Here is a 21,418-nt window from a genome sequence, read left to right as displayed (position 1 = left end):
ATATATATTCATATACATATATAATTTAGTTCTTTATTTATTTCATGAATGTATTTATCTTTTCCATTCCATTTGATGGTCCAAAAAAGTAATCTACTACGTTTGACAGTGTTTCTGTTTGTGTTTGTTTTTATGAACTACCTTGAATGAAGAGAGCCCTTGGGTAAAGATCCTGCTTGATTTGCAAATTGCCCTTGAAAATATGAAAACAAAAACAAACAACGTTGTTGCATTTCAATATAGTTGTTTATCCAAATGCGGAAAATAAACTACTACAAGTTTCACAGGCTCTATAACCGCTCACCGTTCATAGAATCTAAGTCATGTTGTAAGAGTTACACTGCTGCACTCTAAATTATACTGGATATATTTAATTTATCTTTCTGACCGTCAGATACACTGTGAGTTGTTTTGCACTTGATAATTTTCACCTTGTTTTAACGTTGTTATTGAAAATGCTTTACTTTGATATGCTGCCTTCTGAAGGGTGATATTATGTATTAAATACATATCATAATGTTTTACGGTTTTGACCAAATGTTCTCAGTTATCCTACAATAAAAAAACATGGAAGCCTTCGATGACATGATTCATGTTCATGACTTATTTAACAGCTCACAGTGTCAGATCATACGTGCGTATTGAGTCTGTTATACTTTCTTCTTCAACCATTTTATTGATTGATTTAATTGAACGCATCAATCGGTTTAAAATGTAGGCCATAAAAGAGCTGTTAAATGTGTGGAACTGCTGGTCTTGCAGCCTTATGGCTGGGGCTTCGCCACTCCCTCCGGGGGGGACATTGAATCGTCAGCCTTCTGTTACCATAGCGCCCAAACGGCCTGAGTAGGACCTCATAGCTACCGTGTGTTTAATGATCTGGTGAAAGGACCACGTGTAAGTTCTGGAGGCCACATAGAGAGAGGCAGTCCATTGCTGTGGTCATTTCCTTCATTTCCACAGTTGTACCATTTAAGGGGACAGTTAGACCCGAGGGGACTCACAGTGTCTTCAGATCCAGGTGGTCAAGGAGCAGGTGGAGGTCAGCCTTCTGGCTCGAGGAGGCCTAATCAGGAGTCTGCGAACACTGGGGATCGAAAGTAATACCTTTCTGCTGGGGGTCCAAACACACTAACCCCCACCCTATCCGGCCCCCTGTTCCTCCGGTGCCTTGTACGTAGGTGAAGACCACGGGGAGGCGGAGAAGGCATCTTGAGAGTTGTCAATACCCACCGCCCCAAGTACCCAAGCCAAAGGTTTGCCGTCTGAGGTAAACACATTTTTCTTGGTAAACAACAGGTTGGGCATTCCCATTTGCATTCATTTTGTAATTTTCTTAGTCGAGTCTCTGCCAGGCAAATCCTTTTAAGGCTCCAGAAGCAGTGCAGTGGGCTATGCAGCAGAGTGCAGCGCTCTGCATGAAATCTGGTGTGGCAACACAACCCTCCTCCTCTACCCCTCACTCACCTGTCGCTACAGATAGAAAGCCTTGTAGGCTCGGCTACTTCCAAGATCTGACGCCACTCCGGTGTCTTGATCATTCATTCTCTATCTTGGTTTTATAAATCGGCCAAAAAAACAAGCAGCAGCCCCTGATTGACACCGCTGGGCCGGTACAGAGTGGGATAGAAGGTCGTCTGTGATAACGAAACAGTAAGGCCGCCTGGTCGCTGGGTTCAGCGCAGTCCAGCTGTAGGTGTGTGGGATTGTGTGTAATTGTATGTATGTGTGCGTGTGGGATTGTTGTGTCATTGGATGTGTGTGTGTGTGTGTTTGGGATTGTGTGTATTGGATGTTTGTGTGTCAATGGGGGAGGGGGTGATGTGTGTGTGTATGCACGTGTTTTTGTGCACATGTCTATGTATGTATGCATGAGTGTGTCTGTGCCTAAATCAGTGTGTGAACCATCTATACACACTGGGAAGAGCTTGAAAGTGAATGCGATGCTGATGGACAGAGCGAGGCGGTCTGCAGGCCCCAGCGTGTGTGTGCGTGCTGTGGTGTGTGTGTGTGTGTGTTGCATCGGGCAGCAGCAGCAGCCGGCGCAGTGACTGGCACGGGGCATGTGGCCAAGTGATTGAAGTGATAAAGGTAGGGGAGTGGCGGGGAGGGGTAGGGACCGATGGCAAGCACACAGGACCAGGGAGTTTGGAGTGTGGGAACGTGTTACAAGCATCAGCATGTTTAGCACCACCCCTCAGGACATAAACGCACCGTTGGACATGTTTACTGTAGATTCTGCTTTGATGTGTCAGGAGCAATACAAAGATGGACAACAAGACGCTGTTGAATTATCTGTGGCCAAATGCAGCTGCTGTTGCATAGTGTGGCCACGTGAGGGCACACTTGTGCTTATGGTTTGGTTCGTGTATTTGTCTTTTACTGTAGTGCGGTTGTACTGCTGTCAAATGGAGGAGGTATCTAAGTAAGGCACTAAAGCTAAGGGACTTTGGGACTTTGATTCTAACATATAGATGTGCTTATGATGTGTCAGTTATAGGGAATGTTACACTGATATATTTTTATCACATTCACTATTGGGTTTGAGGGACCAAAGTGATTAATTGAGAGTGTGAGTCTGTATATGTGTCTGTGTATGTGTGTCAAAGCAAAGCGAGCCTAAATGGACTGAGACGGGTTGGATACCGTACCTCTCTGGCCAGACACAGCGTAGGATTAACACGTGAGAGTGTGAGGGAGGGCGCGTCCAGAGAAGAGGAACAGGTGCTAATCAGTCAGGGAATCCCAGCTCTTGATAGGCACATTCAGACTGCATGGCGGGGGGGGGGGGGGCTTTGAGGGGGGGGGGGGGGGAATAATGACGTCACCTGTCCTTCAGTAATGTGACATGTGGTCAGAGTCAATTTGTGGCATGGGTGGGGAAGTGGTAACCATGAAAACTGGTTATATGGAGATGAACTAGGAGGAGATATTTATTTTGTAGAAGCTGTACGTTTAAACTAACACGAAAAGTATCGGATGAGGTAAAACCCGGAGGCGATGACCAATCGATTACTATCATGTAGCCTCTGACATTTTGGCTTCCCTGTGTGTTTCTGTTGCATTAGCCGGCCCGCGGAGCGCTCAGACATCATTACTGGCCCAGTGCTTCTCCTCTCTCCATGTTCCCTGATAAGTGGATCTCTAGATCAATGTCATTGGTCCTCCGTCGGTCAAAATGGCTGCAGCTGCTCTCTCTCTCTCTCTCTCGCTCTCTCTCTCTCTTTCTCTCTCTCTCGCTTTCTCTCTCTCTCACTCTCACTCTCTCTCACTCTCTCTCTCTCTCTCTCTCTCTCTCTCTCTCTCTCTCTCTCTCTCTCTCTCTCCCTCTCTCTCGCTCTTGCTCTCGCTCTCTCTCGCTCTTCTTCTCTCCCTCTCTTTCTCTCTCTCTCGCGCTCTCTCTCGCGCTCTCTCATGGGTGGCCTCTCTTATCCCCTTCCCACATTCTCTATCGCTCATGTGTGTCCCCACATCTACCTCTACCTCTCTCTCTCCCTTAACTCCTCCCTCTCTCTCGGCCTCTCTCCCCCCCTCCCTGGCTCAGTTCTTTTATGACCTGCTGAACCAGCACACACCAACTTGTCCGTCAAAACGGCAGAACAGGTGCTCCTCCACTGACCCCCCCACCCCTCCCCCTTTGCTGTAGGCAGCACACACACACACACAGATCCACGCACACACACACATACACACGCACACACACACACACACACACATACACAGATACACGCACGCACACACGCACTCACACACACAGATACACGCACGCACAAAGATACAGATACACGCATGCACGCACGCACACAGACACACGCACGCAGACACGCATGAAAGCACGCACACACACACACAGACATACACACACATGCATACAAACCCACACCCACAAACGCACGCACGCACGCACACCCACACCCAAAAGCACGCACCAACATACACAGGCACACAGGCACATACACACACACACACACACACACACACACACACACACACACACACACACACACACACACACACACACACAGACACACACACACACACACACACACACACACACAGACACACACACACACACACATATAGAAACACGCACGCCCATACACACACACACACACGCACAACCACACACACGTGCACACACCTGTAACCTATGGCGCATGGTATCCGTGCACACTAGAGCAAAACGGGGGAAATAATTTTCCATCCACTCTGACACATATACATATACTATCAAAGAAAAGCATAACCACAGATTAAAAACCACAACACAACAGTCATCCCTCGGAACCAGGCTCTGCCTTTGTACAGAGACACCAGTTTGAGTTTGGTTCCATTACTCTATTACACTGTGACAGTCAGATGACATTACATGACACATTTGTACAAAAACATTTGACTGTTCACACACACAGACACAGACAAACACACTCACACACACACACACACACACACACACACACACACACACACACACACACACACACACACACACACACACACACACACACACACACACACACACACACACACACACACACACACACACACACACACACACACGCACACCCAAAAACACAGTGACATGTTTTAAACACTTTAATCAACTGGATGTGTGTAACAGTCACTTCCTCTGTCAATCAATCAGTCAGTCAGACGCAGATGTCTGGGGCAGTCGAGGGCTGTTGAGGGGGGGGGGGGGGGCGTCAGACGAAAGGCCAGCCTGATGGGGAGGGGGGGGGGGGGGGGGGTCTGACAGTCGGTCACAGTTGGCATCAAAGATCCAGGATGCTTTGGGGTGGACAGGGAGAGGGGGGCAGGGAGAGAGAGAGGGGCAGAAGTCTGAGGTGTGTGTGTGAGCGTTAAGAGAAGGAAGGGCCCTGCGTTCGTTCTCCTTTCATTCACCTCCGGCCAAACGCAGGACATAAACAAGTGAGGAAGAGGAGAAGGAAGGAAAAAGGTATACGTTGAGAACATGAAAGACGGAAACCGTCATTAAGCGCACTACAAAGTTGTCTCCTGCTCCTTATTTTGCTGCTCTTCCTCCATCTGGCTCCTCTCTCCATTTAATCTTTACTCTGTTCCACACCTCCCCCAGGGCCGACTTCATTCTCTCTCTCCCTGTAAGTATTCTCTTTCATTTTCTCTCCCCTTTTTTTGTCAGGGAGAATGCGCATGTTCCCCCGCACCCTACTGTAAAGTCAACTTAGTGCCAGGGGTGAAATCTCAATCAGGAGTTGTGTTATTGGATTGCAACAATGGCTGACTGGATGTCCTCATATAGTGAATTAGTGGAGCGTGTGCGTTTGTGGCCCTGGGAGCAGCGAGAACACTGTGCTGATTTAATATGCATAACTGCGGCTATTGCACGGCACCTGGAGTGTGTGTGTGTGTTTGTGTACGTATGTTTGTGTGTGTGTGTGGGAGTGTGTGTGTTTGTATAGCCTCCCGAAAAAACTGGTTTCCTTTGGGGTGTTCCGGGGTCTGGCAAAATCAAATCAATATTGTTAATAATTGTTGTGCGCTCCCGAATGCTATGCTAATGCACGCTCTTTCCAGATTGTTTGAATTAATTGTTTTTTTTCCGATTGTGGGCTGTGTCTCACAGCGGTTCTCTGTTGTGTGCGTCATTGTGTGTGTGTGTGTGTGTGTTTGTGTGTTGTGTGGTACCATTACGTATGTGTCGTACTGTACCCCTAGACCCCGCTGGGCTTCTGTCTCTGTCACTCACACTGCCTGGCTCTCCCCTTACTCTTTCTCTCCGTCTCTCTCTTCTCATCCGTTCCTTCCCTTCTTTCTTTTGAAATGCCCCTATGCCTTCGTCACCGTGTTACTCTGGGCTTCTCTTGTTCTGTGGCTGGCCCCCGGTATAGCCATGACAGCCTCTCTATAGGCAGGCCTGTGGCTGTCACTGCTAATAGGGCCTGCTTCAGCCTATAGCATGTAGCCTGTAGCCTGTAGCCTGTAGCCTGTAGCCTGTAGCCCATAGCCTGTAGCATGTAGCCCATAGCCTGTAGCATGTAGACTGTAGCCTGCCGGGTGACCTGAAAAACCCTGCAACACATCTCTGTTTCTCCACTATTCTTTAATCTCAAGTCCACTCTGTGGGTGCCTCTTATAAATTAGGTTAGAGTCACTTGATTAAATCCCTGCTGCTTTCTCTCTCTCTCTCTCTCTCTCTCTCTCTCTCTCTCTCTCTCTCTCTCTCTCTCTCTCTCTCTCTCTCTGCATCTCTCTCTCTCTCGCTCTCTGCCTCTCTCTCTCTCTCTCTCTCTCTCTCTCTCTCTCTCCTTTGCCAAAGGAAGAGGCAGAGTAATAGAATAGTTCATTCCTCCTGGTTGGCTGAAACCAGGAACAAACTTTTCCTCTCTGCTCCGCGGCCCCTGGAAGCCCCGCCCCCTCAGACATGACGCTGCTGGCAGCCGAGAGGTCCCTCCTCATCAGGAACAAGTTCCGCTCAGGTGAGCCGGCTCTAGCGGATTGGTTTAGCCCTGTGTCAATCAATCAAAAAAAATGAGATTTCCAAAATGTTACTATTACAGTATTGTACCCTCCAAACTGACGGTAGAAGGACATTACAGGGGGGGTATTTGGTTGGGTTGGTTAGTCCCCCAAAATCTCTGAGCCATGTAATGGAGCTTGAGTAAAGTGAGGCCTTGGGAAGAGCGCACCGTGAGTGTTCCCCCGGCCCTGGGCCTGCTCTAAGTGCTGGGCTGTTGGAATACAAATGTACTTCCCTTTACTGTTGTACGGTTCCTGCCCGCCTCGCTGCGTGCTGCTCGTTGCACCGCCGTGTCCAGGATCAAGTGTTGACAAGTAATAATCCTAATGACGACGCATTATAATAGGGACCTAGAAAGTTCTTAAAGTAGAGGAACTTCTTCAACAGCAGTGACACAGTGCTGCATATCGATACGAGAAAGAGCCGAAGAAATAGAGCACTTTACAATATAAATGGGATGAAAACATATAAAAACACATTCGACAAGTGTTGCTTTTAAAATGGCCCTAACACAATACAACACGGCGCAGAGGACCTCATTACGAGTACGGTTCCATACGGTGGGGGGCCCTAACTGGAAACACTGTGTTGTACCAGCAACAAATTGGTCTGGATGTGATCCTCACAGTGTGCCCTCATGGTGGCCCACAGTTTGCAGAGTTGTGATAGCTCGGATAGCGTTTGTCAGGACTAGAGCATGCGGTGCTTATAGCTAATTACAACCATTACAACATCTCTCCACAATGTTACTGGGGAGCAGGAGAGGAGGAGAGGGGCTGGGGTGGCGTAGGAAGTGGTGTTTCCTGCTTCGTGTTTGACCGCATCAGCACCACAGACCTCTCAGGCCTTAGTAGGGAGCATTGAACATCAGACCACTGTCAGTGAACTCATCACAAACGGTAAAAGGCGAATCTATGAGGCTTTCTGTCGTATGATAGATTGATTTAAGGATGCCTCTGGCCACAGATAGAGGTGTTTTGGAAGAGGCCGTTCCTGTCGTCCGATGTTGTGGTGTGTTTGCTTGACAGTCGGTGCCACTGGCTTGTCACTTAGCTATGGGATACCTACTCCAGTGAGATATTGTTTTCTGCTTGTTTCTTCATACTGTTTTGCTTGGTTTACTGGGTACACAAAATACTAATAGTTGTCCACATGAGTCCTCAAAACCTTTTTAACAGCCACCCATTTGTTGGTGGTAAAGATTGATTATGTTAGGGGGAATAGGAGTCATATGCTGCAGGATTTGCTCGTTAATTCAGGTGTGAAGTCTATTCATAGGGATCTTTTAATGAAGTAAACACAGCAAATTAATGTGGAAACAAATGAATGACTTGATAAATGAACCTTCTAAGACTACAGTTTAATCATGGATTCCCTTTAAACATGCACTAAATGATAATTAAAATGAAAAAATGAGACTCAACGCCATGTTCATTAGGGGAAACGGCAGAGCCCTGTGCTTGCTTTTAATGGATGGCAAAAGAGAAACAATAGGATATGACATCAGTCCCGTCGGTGAGTAAGCACCTGCTGGGAAACGTGAGCCTGCGGCTCAGCTGTTGCGGCGAAACACAGCAAGAGCACGGCTCTGATCTGCGTATGCACACATGAATGTATGTGACGTGTGTGAGCGTACGATGTACCAGGGACATGTATGCTAAATGGATCTGGAATACAGAACAACATGAATCCCAGATGAGTGTTAAGGAATGTGTTCAATGTGTCAGGGGTGTGGCTGGGGGGCTGCTTGTCTAGGTAACATGTCCAATGATGACAACCACACAACTTTCTATCGGGAGAAAATAAGTCAACAGTACGTGGTTCATGAGTATTGTTGTGAACAATAATAAGTTAAAGATCAGAGATGAGAGCAGGTTAATTATCGTTCCCCTACCCCGACGACTCTCTGAACCTTCATTCAAAATATTGGGGGCAGAATAAATGTATCCAAGGCTCTCTCTCTCTCTCTCTCTCTCTCTCTCTCTCTCGCCCTCTCTCGCCCAAGACCCCTGGAGCCCCTCTAATGAGCAAACTTGGTTGTTTCCCACTTTCCTGAGAGAAGGGCCAGCAGGAATAATTTAGTGAGCAGCATAAAGCCTACAGCCGACTCTGGTCTCCACTAGGTTCAGGGGGGGGTGGGTACATAAGAAGGCCAGCGATAGTGTCAGAGAGGGAGAGGGACAGCTGAGAGGGGGGGATGGGGACGACTGAAATAGATATACTGATGAAGAAATAGGCACTGCCTTTAAACCCTGAACCCTCCATCCCCCCCTGCCTTCCCCCCCTCCCTCCCTCCCCCCTCCCTCCCTCCCTCCCTCCCTCCCTCCCTCCCTCCCTCCCTCCCTCCCTCCCTCTATGCCTGCCTGCCTCCCACCCGCCCTCCACCTTTCCGAGCTACCTCCCTCCCCTCCTCTTCCCTGCGTCCCTCCCTCACCCCTTTCTGCCTTCCTCCCTCCCTCCCTTCCCTGTTCCCTCCCCCTCCCACCCCCTCCTCCCCCCCCTCCTCCCCTCCCTCCCCCCTTCCCTTCCCTTCCCCGCTCCCTCCCCCCTCCTTCCCTGCCCTCCTCCCTCCCTCTCCAGCAGGGCACTGAGGTCTCAAAAGTCGCTGAATCCATTCGGGTTTCACTGGAATGACATCAATCTGTGTGTTAGTGTGTGTATGTGTGTGTGTGTGTCAATCTGTGTCTGTGTGGAAGTCTGTCAGTGTGAGTGTGTAGTTTCCCATCTAATGTTACCACACTGAAGTTCGTTACTATTTAAATTTTGTTATACCATGTGCAATGACAATAAAGAGAATTCTGATTCTGATTACTTAGTATGCAATTGCAAAGTTGCAAGGTCTTATCAAGCCATTCTATTATTTCACAGACTCCAACAGCTTTTAGCTTCAACAAAGAAAAAGATTCAAAAGTTGTTCAAAGGTTCCACAGGCTGGAATGAACGTCATTACCCTCAGCATCACCATGCCACCAACTGAAACCTTGCTCTTGTCTTCCAGTGCTGCAGCTGAGGATTCAGAACAGAAAACAGAACGAGATCAATGCAGACTCTGGTGAGTGTTTGTGTGATTATCGATGTACTAACCCCCAGCAAAGCAATGGGTCTGGACCACGGAGGCTTCAATGAACATGCTCATATCGCCTGCCTTTAAACAGTAGCTTATCATGCACCCTACAAGACTCTATACACGTCACTACATGCTATAATGTACTGATGAGGGAAATGTTTTCATTGTTGCTGATATTCATACAATCTGTGAAATGGAAAACACTGTGTGATTCAGGACTATGCATGTAATAATGTAAGTATAAAGTAAATTCACATCTTTGTGTTCCTTCAGGGTTGAAGACAACCTGTCCTTCTCGGAAAGGAGAGGGAGACCAGAGTGAAGCTCTGGTGGGTGCTCAGCTCAAAGACAAAACGCACACACACACACACACACACACACACACACACACACACACACACACACACACACACACACACACACACACACACACACACACACACACACACACACACACACACACCACACACACACACACACACACACACACACACACACACACACACACACACACACACACACACACACACACACACACACACACAGAGAGACACATGCACAAAATGGCTCATATAGAGAGCCATATAGAGGCCATGCCCCCTGTGTAATAACCCTCTATTCAGAGGTCCATGTGTCGTTACTCAAGGGCTATTGCAAAAAGATGGGAGAAAAGATGACATTAGAAATGCCCCACTGTTGTTTCCTCGGCCAGAAGAGTTGGTTTCATCTCACTGAGGTCGTAAGAGTCTTATTTAAATGAAATTTCTGATCTGAGTTAGTGTAGATTCCCCCGGACCACAGAATATATTGTGTGAGTGTAATTTCTCTGACTTAATTAACTGATGCCCCTGTGCACCCCCCCCCCCCCCCCCCCCCCCAACATTCCTGGTAACTTGCTTGTTTTCTCGTGCAGCGTCTCCCTGATGACGGAGCCACTCAGACGTCGCCCCCTAGTGGTTTGCATACGGATACTGCAAAAGGTGAAAAAACACTCAGCTTTAGCAGTACCCTGCTGTTGCCGTTCTGTATGTTCTGTTTTCCACTGTAAACACTACCGGCAATCCTTCTATAGTACTATGCATCCATCAATTTTACTTTATAACCATAATCCTTCATTGGTTCTGTTACCTATCAGCAGTTTTGTGAGAAGGTAAAATGTGTGAGTCTTGGTGTTTTAGACAGGGGCTGTTATACTGTGCCTTGTCATACTCATTACAAAGCACTTTTCAAATCAGCACAATATAATGCTTCAGTGATGTATTGATGGGACAGGCTAAGCACGGCCATCAAGGGAGGCAGGATCAATCATTTCCCCCCATAACTCTTAACCCTTTCTCCCTTGATCATTCCCATTACATCGATATCAAGCCTACTGCTCTGTGTTTGTGAGTGAGTTTATGTGTTTGTGTGTGTGAAGATACGTGTGTGTGTGTTTGTGTGTGGATATATGTGTGTGTGTGGACATGTGTTTGAGTGTTTGTGTGTGTCTATGTGTCTGTATATTTGTTTTATGTGTGTGTGTGTGTGTGTGTGTGTGTGTGTGTGTGTGTGTGTGTGTGTGTGTGTGTGTGTGTGTGTGTGTGTGTGTGTGTGTGTGTGTGTGTGTGTGTGTGTGTGTGTGTGTGTGTGTGTGTGGGGTGTGTGTGTGTGTGTGTGTGTGTGTGTGTGTGTGTGTGTGTGTGTGTGAGTATGTGTGTGTCTATCTCAAGGGGGTTGTCTGTCCCTGAAGGCAGCAGTGTTGGCCATTTTCTGGGTTGTACAGTGTGATCTCCGATGGCAACAGTGTTGTGCATTCTTACATCATACGCATTCAGAAAGGCATTATATTATTGAGAACTCAGTTCTCCTCCTCCCGCAGCCTGTACTCCGACAACTGGTCCAATCTATGTCCTACCACCCTCTCTCTCTCTCTCTCTCTCTCTCTCTCTCTCTCTCTCTCTCTCTCTCTCTCTCTCTCTCTCTCTCTCTCTCTCTCTCTCTCTCTCTCTCTCGTTCTCTCTCTCTCTCCCTCGTTCTCTCTCTCTCACTGACTTGATCTATCTCTTGCTCTCTCTCTTCTAACTCTGCGTCTCACTCTCTCTCTCTAACTCTCTCTCACAGACAGGAGTGTGTGTGGCGCTCAGAGACGGACTAAGCCTCAGAAGACAATCATCCTCAATGGGAAAGCCCAATATCCAACCAGGTCCCAGGAGCAGCAGCACAGACACACACTGCTCCCGGAGAACTGTGAGCCCACACACACACACCCCCCCACACACGCACACACACACACACACACACACACACACACACACACACACACACACACACACACACACACACACACACACATACACTTCGTGCATGCACCCACACACACTCACACACACACACACACATACACACATACACATACACGCACGCAGGCAGAAACACGCACGCACACACACACACACACACACACACACACACACACACACACACACACACACACACACACACACACACACACACACACACACACACACACACACACACACACACACACACACACACACACACACACACACACACACACACACACACTCAGACACACTAACAAACACAAACAGGTGCTCTACTAATGCATAACATACACAAACCACCCATTAACCCAATCCCATTAAAACCCTCCCCTCTAGTGATTCGCTGCTTTCCTTTCCGTTCTCTCCTCCGCGCCAGGTCCTGTCTTCCTCCCCCTCTCCTCGGATGTCTTCGAAGAGGACATCTCCTCCCCCCGCTCCTCTTCCTCCTCCTCCTCCCCCCCTGAACGCCACGCCCTCCGCAGATCCCCCCCCTTCTCCCCGTCTCCGGGGCTGGCGGGGGACCAGCTGATGAGTGACGTGTCCCCCGCCGGCACGCCGCCCAGCGCCACCCCCAGCACCACCCCCAGGCATGCGCAGGTAAACCCCCCCCCCAGCTGCCCCCCCAACCGCCACACCTCCGCCAAGATTTATTTGAATCCATCGACTGGAATAATTAAGCGTTACTTCCAGTACATCAGGATTTCGGGATGGATTAAATGCTCTGTTCGTCACTGGCAGTATTTTCTGTATTATGTGTTTGAATAGGCTCTCATTTATAATGGACTGGTAATTATACTGTCACAGTGTTTGATGGCGCGCCGCTTTCTGGGCGCAAACATACACATCTCACAGTGGGCTGGATGCACATGACGCCGCTCGCGCAGACTCACTTACATGTCCCTCTGACATTCTCTTTCTTTGCTGCCTTCAGTCTGGTTTGGCGTTGCTCCCGGCAACTGAGGGCATCAGCCAGCCAATAGGCATAACACTGGGCAAATCGAACTCCATGGCAACGCCTGGGAGACCAAACGGGATGTATTTGACCTCTCAGCATTCCTCCCTGCTGCCTAAGGTAATACGTGGGTTGTCAAAGTGGTGGAGAATGCATAGTTTACTAGTACATTACTGTTGCACATGTGGGACATTAAAATTGAAGGATTTAATTTACTATTTCTTATTATACTATCCTGTTCTCTTTTCCATAAGCCTTGGGCTTTATAAGATGCATTGGATATTTTGATTTACAAAAAACACAGTGGGCCTCCCCCAGAGGATTAGCTCACGAACAAAGATCACCCAACAGGATTACTTTGGTGCATGGCTCCCTATTAGAACAGCCAGCGAATACCTTTGATTAAAATAATCAAAGAAATACGCTGAAACATGTTAACACACTCATCCGTCAGGGAACCACGTTTTAATTTCTAAGTGTGTGTATGCATACATGCATGTATGAATGTGTGTGCGTACATTTGGCTGGATGCGTGTGTGTGCAGACAGGGGTGTGTGTGTGTTACTGTATGTATGTGTGTGTGTGTGTGTGTAGGTGCACATGCCTGTGCGTCACATGTGTGTGCATTTCTTGCACACACGTGTGACGCCTATGCATGTGTGTGTGTGTGTGTGTGTGTGTGTGTGTGTGTGTGTGTGTGTGTGTGTGTGTGTGTGTCTGTGTGTGTGTGTGCATGCTCCTGTGTGCGCACGTATCTGTGTGTGTGTGTGTGTGTGTGTGTGATTCTTTCATCCCTGGAAAGTGTTTAACCTTGCCGCATGGTCACCGCTACACGGGCTGCTTGCTCTTTAAGCTGCGTCTGCATTCATTACTGCCAACCCAGAGCGTGGAGCTCTCCGCACGCCGCTCTGTAGGTTCACACCACCTGCCTGTCCCCGGCAGCAACACACACCGTCAGCCAGAGACTGGCGCGGGGACGGGGGTCTTGTCGATGGCACTTTATGATCTCCTCCCTTCCTTATTCGATGTGCGCCCCGTCCCATAGCTCACGTCGTATCACCGTTTGAACATGAAATGACCCATAGATAATCCCCAGATGTTTAAAAGATGGGCTTAGTAGGTTGGGAGCCGCGGTAGTACAGATTGATGAGGATGTTTTCTCGTGGCCTCAGTGATTTTATGGATAGCACAGTCGGGACCAGGGCTTGGAACAAAGAGGGAATGCATGTAGCAATGAGACCGTAGGTCATGAGCGCACCTGGTTGGCTGAAGCCATCGGAACAGTGTTGTCACCTGTCCTTCTGCATGTGTGTCTCTCTGCAGACAGCTCAGTCCCCCAGCTCGTCCTGCGCCTCGTCCCGCTCGCCCCCCGTCCCGAGCGCGGGCCACCTTCCCCGTCCTCAGAAACAACAGGAGGCCAAGCCCAAGATGAGGAAGCTCAAGTACCACCCCTACATTCCCCCCAACCAGAGGGCCACCGCGGCCTCGGGTACGGCCAGCGCCTTCACACCCCTCCCTCTGTCTTGGTGTTGTGTTGTTTGTTGAGGTCACGACAAAAACGACATCAGATAAAACATTTCAAGCCAGCCCCCTTTGCATCCCTCAGGTGTCGGGGCCCAGAAGAAGCAGCGATTGTCTCTGGACGCGCCCAGGTACGCTAACCCCTTTCTGCTGCCACAAGGAGCGGGCTCCTCTGAAGGGTTGATGTTGAAGGTTTGAACGCCCCAGACCAAGCTCATGATATTGTATTTCCCTCAGTGGAGACACCGATCAGAATGTGAGGTTCTCTGACGCCGTACCCCAGAGCACGCTGGCCGCCCCCACCAAACACCCCCAGTCCCAGGACCCCAGCCCCAGCCTCAAACCGGAGCTCCTGCCTCCCAACCTCGTCGACCTCACGGTAAGGACAGGCGGCTGGTCCCTTAGAAGGTGGACAAGGGTAAACGCCCACATTTTGAAACTCCAGACAAGCCCCGCCCCTTCACCCCCCACCCCCCCCTCCCCCCTTGCCTGTTTCTTAGGTGTCAGAGTTGCGGCAGCAGCTGCGTAAGCGGGGCCTCCCCGTCTCTGGCACCAAACCCTCCCTGCTGCAGCGTCTGCAGCCCTTCCAACAGCCCCGCACCTGTCTCACCCCGGCCCCCCTGTGCCAGCTGGGTCCCGGCCTGGAGACCTTTCCCCCCTCGCCCCTGCTGCACCCCGACCTCAGCCCCAGCTCCTGCTCCGGCTCCGGGGCCGACTCGCCCATCGGCGGCGGGGGCAGCCCCCACCAACAGAGCTTCCTACGGCACAGCAGGGTCCCCGGGGGGGCCGTCCTGGGCTCCCCCAACGGCCTCCCCGAATCCCGGGTTTCCAGCAGGATCCTCGACGAAGTCCCCGACGGGTTCTCGGACGTCGTCTCGGTCAGCACGGCCCGCCAACACTGTGGCCCGAGCGGCACCGCCGTGGTCTTCATGGACCCCGCCACCGTCCCCTCGGAGACCCCCAGCCCCAGCCTACCGCTGTCCTCCTCCTCCTCCTCGGCCCCCTCGCCCCTGCAGAGCCACGCCTCGTGGAGGACGGAGCAGGAGCTGCACCGCCACGAGCTGAACGTGGTGTGTGAGATCAGGGAGAGGATACGCCACCGGCCCAGGGACCGCAGCGGCGGCGCAGACAACAACAACAACAACAACAACAACAACAACAACAACAACATCAACAGCAACGCGGTGAGGGCAGAGTAGAGATGGGGATGAGTCACAGCGCCGGGGGACATTGAGCCCTGTAGGAATCATCGGTGGACATGAATGTTCAACCAGTTCCTTCACTTATTTGCAGTTTTGTGGAGGACCTCTCCATCCGTTCCTGCAACAGGATTCAAGATGCAGAGGGAAGCTGGAGGCAGACGGAATGCCCGAGGTTTTATTTACCCAGGTAAGCACAGCAAGAGCAACATAGAAAGAGCATCAAATAAACCATCCATTATTCATAATGGATGTATGGACGAGCTATGCTGTTCTGTCTGGATCTGCATGCATGCAACTCTTACACTTACACCAACATTGTTGTCCTTTACGTTGTTGTTGTTGTGATGTCAAACACTTTGCCAAGAATCACTGGACCTTTTTATACAATACGGTTAAATTCAATGTTATCAGCATTGTTTGGTTCTTATATCATTTCCCTTCCAATTGATGTCTAATCTTCGATGGGATTATCTAACCAACTAACTAATGCATGTTGTGTACAATTACCTCTTGATTCACCATCATCTCACGGCAAAAAGTAATCCAACGTTATAATACGGTGATCCTCTGCCCGACCACACGGGCTGCAGTCATCCATGGACCCAGGGTTTAAACCGACACGGGAGTCCGTTTAGGAGCGCCCCCCAAATGTAAATGTCAACATCAACTCCCTGGCGTCCCCCAGGTGTTCTGCTGCCAGCCCTGCGAGGCCATCAGCCAGGACCTGGAGCTGCCGGTGCAGATCACGGCCAGCCCCGCCCAGTCCTCCCCGGGCGTCCGCAGCCTGGAGGAGGAGCTGCAGGAGGCCATCCAGAGAGCGCAGGTGAGTGGCGATCACACGACACACAGACGCATGACGACCTGTCCACCGTTTGGTCTTCCACTCCAGTGAGATAATGGTGTCCGTCGGTGGTCTCTCTGTGTCTCAGATGGACCCAAGCGAGTCCATCGATGACATTCTGGATGAGCCGGTCACTTGTTTGGGTGAGTGGGCTATAATGTACGGGATGCTCCCCCCCCGTCGTGCTCTCTGGGGTCCTGTGTCTGACAGTTGTCTTCTCCTGTTCCTCCAGGGTCTGTGGCTCCCGCTGAACTCAAACCCTCTGAGCACTTGGCTCCCGGCCCCCCCGAATCCCCCCACGGGGACCAGCTCCCACCGCCTTCCCAACGCGACGACGAGGACAACTTCCTGTCCTCGCCGCTGTGCTCCTCGCTCCTCCTGGAGCTGCCGCCATCTCCGGCCACGACGGCGTTGAGTCACATGACCTTGGCTCCTCCCCCGACCATCCTCTGCTCCTCCCCGCTGCCGCCCACCGGGTCGTCACGGAAACGGAAGGCGGCTTCCACCCTGGATGCGGCCGATTGGCTGGAGATGTTGACATTTGGCTTCCGCCCGCTCACGCCCCCTTCCGCTCCGTTTGTGGAGACGGATTTCGGTCTGGATTCCGATCTGAACGTTAACAGGGTTTTGGATCTCATGATAGAACAGTGGTGAGGCGTGTGTGTGTGTGTGTCTGTCTATGTGTGTGTGTCTGTGTGTTTCGCGAATGCTCTGTATGTGTAGGTGTACGTGTCGTTGGTTCTCCTGGTCGTGATTGGAACACAGAATACACTCACCAATGTTATTTCTTCAAACATTGATCTGGTCCTCCTTTACTCCGTTCATGTGTTAAATTCATCCATCATCCATCCATCATCCATCCATCCATCATCCATCCATCCATCATCCATTCATTCCTCATTCATTCATTCATCTGGTTCTACGCAATGTCGGGGGCCAAACTCATTGTAGTGATGAAATGATATATTGAGCAAAAAACAATAACACACACACACACAAATTAACACACATACATACAAACCCTCACACACACACTGACACACACACACACACACACACACACACACGCACACACGCACACACGCACGCACACACGCACGCACTCACGCACCCACACGCACGCACACACACACACACACACACACACACACACACACACACACACACACACACACACACACACACACACACACACACACACACACACACACACACACACACACACACACACACACACACACACACACTTACTTACACAGGCAAACACCCACATGATTCGGTTGAAAAGCATTTGTGTTGGACCAGAAAAGACAAACAAACATGCCTTTGTGGACTGACACACTTCACAGCACAATGTTTGCAGTGAAAAAAATAGACTGAATTTCCAGTGAAACATGGTTCCATTCACTGCCTGGAGGGGCTGTATTCTGACATAGCTCCAAAACCTGCTGTCCAGCCCCACCTGAGAGTCTGTAGACGAGATGGAGCCTTCTTCACACTTTAACCATTGTCCCAGAACGCAGGCTAGCGGAAAGCTGAAACACGCTTCAAACATGCTCTTTGTGTGTGTGTGTGTGTGAACATGGGCGTATGTCTATGTTTGTGTGTGCTTGTGTGTGCACTTGTGCTTTCAAGTGAGTGGACGTGCGTGTGTGTGTGTGTGTGTGTATACACATGTGCAGTGTAGCACTAACTATGTTTTTGGCTGCATACTTAAAGTTCCATTGTTTTTTATGTGTTCGATCACATAATGCTTCCATAATAGACTGCATTTATCTGCTTATTGTCAAAATGCACTTCTAGCTTTTTGTTCCTGTATGTCTAGCAGTGTAACGGTGTATGTAGATGTGTGCGTTTGATCAGGATAAGAGATGTGAGAGAGGAGGAGGGAGATGGGATGCGACTGATGGCAAACTGGCCCTGGTTTCTGTTTCCACATCGTTTATCTATTGTCATTGTGGCCTTAATGGCAGCAGTCAGAAAGGGCCTTCATAGTTGTCTGATGCAATTTACCAGTACAATCCAGGCCTTGTGTGTGAGTGCCTTCTCCAAGTCACTAGTATTGAAGAGCCATAATGCAAAAACACTGAATCGACTGCCAATGCACACATACATGCAGAACAGGTGGTCAGTTAGTTCCATCATTATCCCCCGTAGTGCAGCCACTGCTGGGAGCTGTTCCTCCAGTCCCTGGTTTACTGCTCTTTAAAATCAACTGCCAAGGTCACAGCTGCTCAGTTCATTTACTTTATGAAGGTATTAGCAGCCAAAGTAACACTGCTCTGTTAATCACAGATGTCAACATTTTGCTTTTAATGACAACAAATGTACGGCATTGGCTGTGCCACAAGAAAGCTGTTTCAGATTCTCTTCGCTGTCCCCAGGACCCGAGCCTTAATAAGAGAAGTGATGCTGCGTGGCCGGGTTAAACGGTGGTGGAGCCGTCATGATAACCCGTCTCTCTCCTCGCTCTCTGTCACCGATCCGTCATGGTGAACTGTTGATTTGCATAATGCATATTCAGTGAGTCATGCCTATACTCTCCATGTAAATACATATTGTACATTTTTACCCGCTCACCCTCCTCTCAGACAAAAAACAGGTCAGCCAAACGACCCGGATTGATGACAGCACTGGCACCATTAACCTTCGCTTTACAGGAATAATGTAATCAGATCAAAGATCTCATTTACATATCATTACCATGTCACCATAATTGGCAACCTGAGCTGTCAGTCATGTGCTGAGGGTTCAATAGAAGTCAATGATACGGTACGGTAGGGAGGGACTCGTATCGAACGGTGGCCCGGCTGATATCTGACCGGCTGAACCGTCCTTTAAGACCAGTAGACGCTGCTAACTGGGATCCCCCTCTGGTCCCGACGCTGCCCAGTACACTGTATGTTATGTGCAATATGCTCTGTGTGTGAAGTCTTCAGAGAACCACGAGCCCCCCACCAAGTCTTTATTGCCAAGACTTTCTCCTGGTGGCCGTGGCAGAGAATAAACTTAAATCCAGTACTTATGCTTAGTAATTACGTTGAGGCGTTTCCCATGCATTTTGTAGATGTAAACTGTTCAAATAGAAAGAAAGTAGTGCGGTGGCGCAGGGCGGAGGGATCTCTCTGATAATCAGTGTGATCCGCCCGCTCTGCTCCACCGCATAATGCACCATGTGGTACAACATGGGAACACCACGGCCCGGCAGGAGAGTAACATGCTACCTCCTGTGGCCCCGATGCTTGAGGCCCTCACTAGTGCCTGTCGTCGTGTCGACCCCGCCTCCCTCCCCGTTGGTACAACAATTCCTTGTCAGGGAAGCGGGCCGGCCACTTGAACCGTGTATTTGTCTATTTATTGTGTAAGTTATTCATGCAAAAACCTTCCCATTTCTTTGTTGAAATGCCCCTTAAAAAAACATGAACAAAAATAAAGTCTTAATAGATTTTCCTTCTGGTTATGCGCATGTGATTTTAAGAGTACCATTTCACAAGTTTGTTACTTTGCCAATGCTTCTGTCCAGAGTGCCTCACAGTGATTTCAGATCATCACAGCCTTAAAGAGCAGGTAGGGGTTACAATCCTGCTATTGGATGACTTGAGGACATAGGGGTCTCCTTCAAACAGACCCTAAACATGCATTTAAACTGTTGTTTCAATTAAATTTAACCTTTAGATGCAATCACATCCCAGATGAAACAATCACTCATTTAGATCAAAATATGTTCCAATTTTGGTGAATGAGCAGATTGAATATGCATAATCACAGATTACACTTTTTGGAGGCACTTTGATGAAATAGCCCTGATCAAATTGCAATTTTCCAGCTCTGATTTCTAGAATGAAACAGGGCAATCAAAACAAACAAGAAATATAAACAAACTGAATAGACGCTTTGGTAAAGTTAATGCGAATGGTAATCAGTGAGTTAAGCATGTCATTACCGCTACTTTTCCTCCTTTACAACGCCCAAAGTATCCCTTAGTATTTCAAAATGTTCTACTTCATCTGTCTATATTGTATGTACTCTTTGCAGTGCTCAGTGCTAGGAGCTCATGACTAAAGCCCACCGGGATCCACCGCCACAACATCAGCACCCAATCCAGAGCTGCAGTGCTTCACCCACAGTAGCTCACCTTCTCTTACCGTCGACCGGTCTTTTCTCAACCTATTCCAGGCTTAATGGCTCGATCATTCCAATCAGCGTTATAACTCAAGTAATTACATACGAGCCAAACATAATAGCAGCTTGGCTGATGATTTCATTAATTTAAAACAAACAGTAATTGGTCCGAGGATCTTTGTCCATATGCTGTTCCCATCACCGCCATGTGAGGACCCGTCTCACCCGGCTCCTGTTCCCAGACGGCGATGGGAGCCCCGCAGTGTGCCCTCTCTCAGCACGTCAAAGCACAGTGTGTGACTGGGTGGTTTGAATTAAAAAAGAAGACCCCTGAATCCACACTAAAATTAGGAGGCCCTGCACCGTCAAATATGATTAGACCAGATCTACTTTCTTTGCCGCCCTAGGTAAGACCGTATCTTCACAGGGGCGAAGCTGTGACCAGGGTGTAATGAAGTATTTTCTTTCCCTGTAAAGGTCCCTCTAGCCTTCTAACCCCTCCCCCTCAGCCCCCCCACACCCCATCTCCCATCTTGCATTTGCTGCTTCCTAAAGGATTTCATGGGAATTAAAGGAGAAAGGTGTGTTTCATATGTAAACTAGGCCAGACCCAGTGATGTGAGAGATGGCTCGTTTGGACTCCCTCACTCTCTCCATCAGTTCATCCATCACTCTCTCTCTCTCTCTCTCTCTCTCTCTCTCTCTCTCTCTCTCTCTCTCTCTCTCTCTCTCTCTCTCTCTCCCCCTCTCTCCATCTCTCTTCCCCGCTGTCGTCTCTTGAGGTGGGTGGCGGTGGTGGTGGTGGTAGGGCTGGTGGTGGTGGTGGTGGTGGTGGTGGTGGTGGTGGAGAAGGCTTTGATCACTGGCAGAAGGTCGCTATGGTTCGATTT

General features: G+C 49.4%; 1 protein-coding gene across 2 annotated transcripts; it reads left to right on the top strand.

Moving 5' to 3' along the window:
- Window positions 1-4,808: 4,808 nt before the first annotated feature.
- On the top strand, window positions 4,809-20,886 carry si:dkeyp-69b9.3 (myocardin). 2 transcript variants are annotated; one of them, XM_056602935.1, is made up of 17 exons: window positions 4,809-4,957; window positions 5,096-5,120; window positions 6,303-6,458; window positions 9,498-9,551; window positions 9,840-9,895; window positions 10,480-10,546; window positions 11,667-11,792; window positions 12,267-12,487; window positions 12,822-12,962; window positions 14,166-14,331; window positions 14,449-14,494; window positions 14,601-14,742; window positions 14,864-15,547; window positions 15,657-15,752; window positions 16,251-16,388; window positions 16,495-16,549; window positions 16,639-20,886. In XM_056602935.1, the coding sequence occupies exons 3-17, from the start codon at window positions 6,404-6,406 to the stop codon at window positions 17,058-17,060; spliced, it is 2,469 nt and encodes an 822-aa protein (XP_056458910.1). In that variant the 5' UTR covers window positions 4,809-4,957; window positions 5,096-5,120; window positions 6,303-6,403; the 3' UTR covers window positions 17,061-20,886. The 2 variants fall into 2 exon arrangements, with proteins under 2 accessions (XP_056458910.1, XP_056458909.1); XM_056602934.1 differs by having other exon boundaries at window positions 6,299-6,458.
- Window positions 20,887-21,418: the final 532 nt, after the last annotated feature.

This window comes from Gadus chalcogrammus, chromosome 11 (assembly GCF_026213295.1).
Source record: "Gadus chalcogrammus isolate NIFS_2021 chromosome 11, NIFS_Gcha_1.0, whole genome shotgun sequence".
Lineage (NCBI taxonomy): Eukaryota > Metazoa > Chordata > Actinopteri > Gadiformes > Gadidae > Gadus > Gadus chalcogrammus.
Note: the sequence above shows the minus strand (reverse complement) of the source record. Positions and strands in the feature narration are given on the sequence as shown.

Coding starts and splice junctions, on each gene's coding strand:
- si:dkeyp-69b9.3 (XM_056602935.1), top strand. CDS start 6,404: ATGACGCTGCTGGCAGCCGAGAGGTCCCTCCTCATCAGGAACAAGTTC. Junction 11,793..12,266: donor CACACTGCTCCCGGAGAACT/GTGAGCCCACAC, acceptor CCTCCGCGCCAG/GTCCTGTCTTCCTCCCCCTC. Junction 15,753..16,250: donor CCGAGGTTTTATTTACCCAG/GTAAGCACAGCA, acceptor GGCGTCCCCCAG/GTGTTCTGCTGCCAGCCCTG.